This window comes from Tupaia chinensis, unplaced genomic scaffold (assembly GCF_000334495.1).
Source record: "Tupaia chinensis unplaced genomic scaffold, TupChi_1.0 Scaffold142351_1, whole genome shotgun sequence".
NCBI classification, from domain to species: Eukaryota; Metazoa; Chordata; class Mammalia; order Scandentia; family Tupaiidae; genus Tupaia; species Tupaia belangeri.
In genome coordinates this window covers 134,027-138,657 of record NW_006202199.1, presented here as the reverse complement: position 1 = coordinate 138,657, position 4,631 = coordinate 134,027, and the positions used below count along the sequence as shown (strand labels likewise).

Sequence of the window (4,631 nt, the reverse complement as noted above, 5' to 3'; positions counted from 1 at the left end):
CAGCAAACAGACCTCAATAAAGATCATTTGCTTTAGCCTCAGTATCTCACCAGGGCATCTTCAATTAAGGCCACACAGGTAACATGTTTCTAGAACTGATTCACTCTGCAGAAATACACTAATGTCAGTGCAGGGAAATCCCTTTAGGATTTGATGGAAAACTTTAACTTTGCATTGTAAGGGACATAATTATTGACACTGATCTATTAATAGTCCCTTAGATTTTCATGGTTTTACTCCCTAATGTTTTAGAGATGAGGATTTATACTCAGATTCAATGAGACTTGATCCATAAAGCAGCAATGAGCTTTCATACAAGACTTCTCAGTGAGATCTGGTAAGTGAAGTATCCTACTTATTTTCACTTTCAGTTTTTAACAATAATAAATATTGATTTATCTAACTGACCAAAAATTTTCCATTGTTCTAACATTTCAACTCTTTCTGTCTTTATAGCGCTTCTTAAAAATAGAATACTAATGGGAACTATGATGAAACACAATACTGAAATTCTTCTGAATTTCTAATTATGATACAGTATTTCAAAACATATGAGTACGATAACAAATTTTTTGATTAACTTAGGCATATAAATTCAAAGTTATTTTGAAATTAGCTAACTAATTAATTGCATGACTTACATTTTAATGTATTGGAAATAAAAAAAATAATCCCCGAGACCTGATTGTGGCTCAGTAGTAATACAACTGAATCCATAGTAGGAAAGGTCCTGGGTTCAAATCTCGAATTTTCTTGAGTGTGATATGTATGCATGGGTCTATGATCTGGGTTGAATGAGGATAGGGTAGATTTTGGTATAAGAATCTAGTTGGCAGTGCTTAACCCTCTGCTTCTACTTCTCTCACACATAGAAGAAACAAATGGGAAAATGCCAATAAAAAAATAATAAAATCTCAGACAGTGACTTTCTTTTGATGTTTTGACTGTAGAAAAATATACCTACTTTGATCATAGAATTTATATGATTAGGTAAGTAAGGTAATATATTCTAAGGAGTATTTAAGGAATAAGAGTCAATAGCTTTTAAAAGCAAAACAAAATTTAAACTCAAAAATTTTATTAAGATTCAGAAAGACTTCTTATTTTCTAAATGTCAGACATACAGTAAATTAATGTAAGATAAATTTAAAGTAAAAATAAATTAAAATAACAATAAGGTGTAAAGGTTGATTTTCCTCATTAGCTTTTAATCTACTGTTGCAGAAAAAAGTAGAAAAATATAAAAATAGTAGAAAAGAGTCAATTCAAGATAAGACATTTAAATTTATTTTTAAGTGATGATTTTGAAATTTTTCTTTGTTGACATTTTTGTCTTTTTTTTTTTTTTTGAAGTTTTGCTATAGAGCACTTGTGCTTACCAGAGACAAAGAAAGAGAGAGAATGAAAGTAAGGAAGCACTGGGGTGGATGACCACACCACAATCCCTTCTCCTCCTGGAGTTTTGGGTATACACACACTTGTGCCTGGTATCTTTTTCGAGCTGCTGCTCCAGGACTTGAACCACCCAGTTAGTCAAGTGGGATCTAGTCATCCTAACCACCATGCTTCATGCTAGCCCTTCTTTGCAGGCTTGTTTAAAGTTAACAGTCTCAGAACCAGCAGATGGCATAATGGTAATGTTGCTGGACTCACATGTAGTTGACTGTGGTTCAAGTCCCAGACCCTGCAGCTTAAAACTCACTCCTAGAACATGTGCATGCATGCCCAAAGTCCCAAAAGAGAATGGAGGAGAAGGGACTGCGGTGTGACCATCCCCCATAGGAGAGTGATTTCTCTTTCTCTGTCTTTCTGTTTCTCCAGTGAGTGCACATGCCCTATAGCAAAAATGTCTTAAGAAAAAAAAAAGTTAACACTCTCAGCAGAACCACAGATCACTAATAATCATTGTTAGAATACTGGGGAAAAAAAAAACTAGCCCAGGTTATCAGCATGGGCAAAGGATAAGAATTAATACCATCTTTTCCTCCTAGAATTTCACAGAAGTGTAAGTCACAACTTACATCAACATTTAAGAAAATTGAACAGATACTATTGAAAAATAAAAGCAAGTTGTATATAAGAAATCCTAGGTTGTGTTGATACATGTGACATAATCAAGATTTAGAAAATAGAGGTTTATGCAGTCTAGGACATTTAGTTAAAACTTTATTAAGTAGTATTGCATGAGAATTAAGCCTGACAAAAAGAAGGAAAGAAACCAACAGAGGTAATTGCATGGACAGAGTCTGTGTTTATGCAAACAGATGTGACACTGGAAAAATAAAGTAGGGAGGTGAATAACTTAGGCATATTTCTTTAGATTTCCAGAGTAATTTTCTTCAAAGATGAATAGGCTCTTTAATCTTTACCAATCTTTTTAAAAAAAATCATATATGTATTTAATTCCATTTGTTATTATCATTATGAATTTTAAATTTGACCAGAGAGAGAGAAAGTGAAAGTGAGAAAGCAAGCCACCAGGTCTGGGACTCGAACTGCAGTTGGCCATGTGGTAGTCCAGCACCTTAACCACCACATCACTTGCTGACCCCAATCTTTATTAGTCTTTATGCAATTCCTATGACATAAAATTAGCATACCTGTACATAATCTCCCTTCATCCATGGTTTCCACAGGTTCATTTGGCTACCCATGGTTAATCATGATCTGGAAAATTTTCTTAACTTTTCATGGGTCTATAATCTAGCATAACTCAAGGCAGGCTGTCCTCCTCTGACATACCCTCAATAGGTGAATAGCAACTGAATGCTACCTCACAATGCCTATGCAATTCACCTCACTTCCTCTCACCATAGAAGCACTTTATCATCTTAAATAATCACAGAAATGATGAGTTCACTATAATACGATATTTTGTGAGAAAGACCACATTCATATACTTTTACTATAGTATATTGTAATAATTGTTCTATTTTACTATTAGTTGCTGTGAATCTCTTATTGTGCCTAATTTATAAATTAAACTTTCATTATATGTATGCATGCATAGGGAAAATAGCATATATACAGTATTCAATATTATCTGAAATTTCAGACATTCACTGGAGAACTAGAATGTGTGCCCCGCAGATAAGAGACGATAACTGAAGTATGTATTCACTTTACGATATAAATCCCTGTTTTACCCATTGTATGTACCCAATTAATAGATCCTGAATGTCCACACTCAGACAGAACTAAAAGACTGGAAGGTACAAAGGTGTGGAGGGCAACTGAAGATAGCAGACACAGTGCTGGAGGACGGACAATGGGTGGTACGGGCTGGGAGGGAAAGGGGGAATCAAGGGGGGGAAAAAGAAACAAAATCATTTAATGAACATAAAAATGGAAAATTATCTGGTAATAATAATGTGCGTGGTAATATCTTTGACTGGATGAATGCACAATGTGTATGTGGTGGAAATTACATTTTGTACCCTATAAAGAAGTAAAGTGATTGAATGTAAGAAAAAAAAAGAAAAGAAAAGAAAGGAAAAAAAAAAGACTGCCTGAGGATAGGCAGGTCACTGTGGTTCATCTTTGAAGGGCATTTTCAAATAGAAAGGTAAGTTAAATAATTACTGGGTTATCGGGAAAGTCATGACATGTTTTTCTATGTAAAAATGCATCATGACTTTCTGACGACCCAATATTTTATATTATGTTCACAAAAACACTTAAATTAACCAAAAAAAAAAAAAACGGGAGCCAGCAGTTAGCGTAATGGCTATGTCGCTGGACTCCCACGTAGTTGACCACGGTTCGTGTCCCGGACCCGGTGGCTTAAAACTCACGCCGGGCGCGTGTGCGTGAGTGCCCAAGATCCCGAGAGGAGAATGAGAATGGAAGAGAAGGGATTGTGGCGTGACCATCCCCCCTGAGGGGTGATTTCTCGCTTTCTGTCTCTATGTCTCTCTCTGTCTGTCTGGCGAGTGCACGCGCCCTGTAGCGAAAACCTCTCGAAAACCTTGTTTCCTCCATAGGAGAAACATAAAGTGGTCTATGTATAGTAACATTGACTTAAATTTATTTAAAGGAACTTCAATACAAAATTAACTTATTTGGAAACAGTTAATTGAATAAGGGTAAACTAGATTTGAATATTATTCTTACATAATTATATAAAGGTGAATGAACCTTTTGTGTTTTAGACATATTCCCTGGAATTATAAAAATATTTTTGTGAATCCTAAGAGTCACATTTTTATAATATAAAGGCTGACATTTAAGTGGAGCAAGTATCCCTTAGATTTTAAATGTGTCCCTATTCTAGAAACAGCAGGGGAAGTTTGAAAAACAAATTATTCTATGTGTTATAAAAAGAAAATATAATGGGAGAACTATATATTTTTCACTGAAGTCTTGTATCTCCATAATTCCTATCTCAACAGAAAAAGTAGACATGACCGAGGACAACCAATCCTTGGTAGCTGAGTTTATCCTCACAGGATTTTCAAGTCATCCAGAGCTGGAGACCCTCCTGTTTGTGGTCTTCTTTGCCATCTATCTGATCACCATAGTAGGCAATCTTGGGCTGGTTGGATTGATTTATATGGAGCGTCGTCTTCACACGCCAATGTACATCTTTCTGGGCAACCTGGCTCTGATGGATTCCTGGTGCTCCTGTGCCA

General features: G+C 35.5%; 1 protein-coding gene across 1 annotated transcript in view; it reads left to right on the top strand.

The window, feature by feature from the left end:
- The first annotated feature begins 4,402 nt into the window (after nt 1-4,402).
- Nucleotides 4,403-4,631, top strand: part of LOC102475877 (olfactory receptor 5K3-like) — a 954-nt gene continuing 725 nt past the window's right edge. Inside the window, exon 1 of the mRNA XM_027766314.1 lies at nt 4,403-4,631. This exon is cut by the window's right edge and continues 725 nt beyond it. Coding sequence (XP_027622115.1) covers nt 4,403-4,631 — 229 coding nt within the window.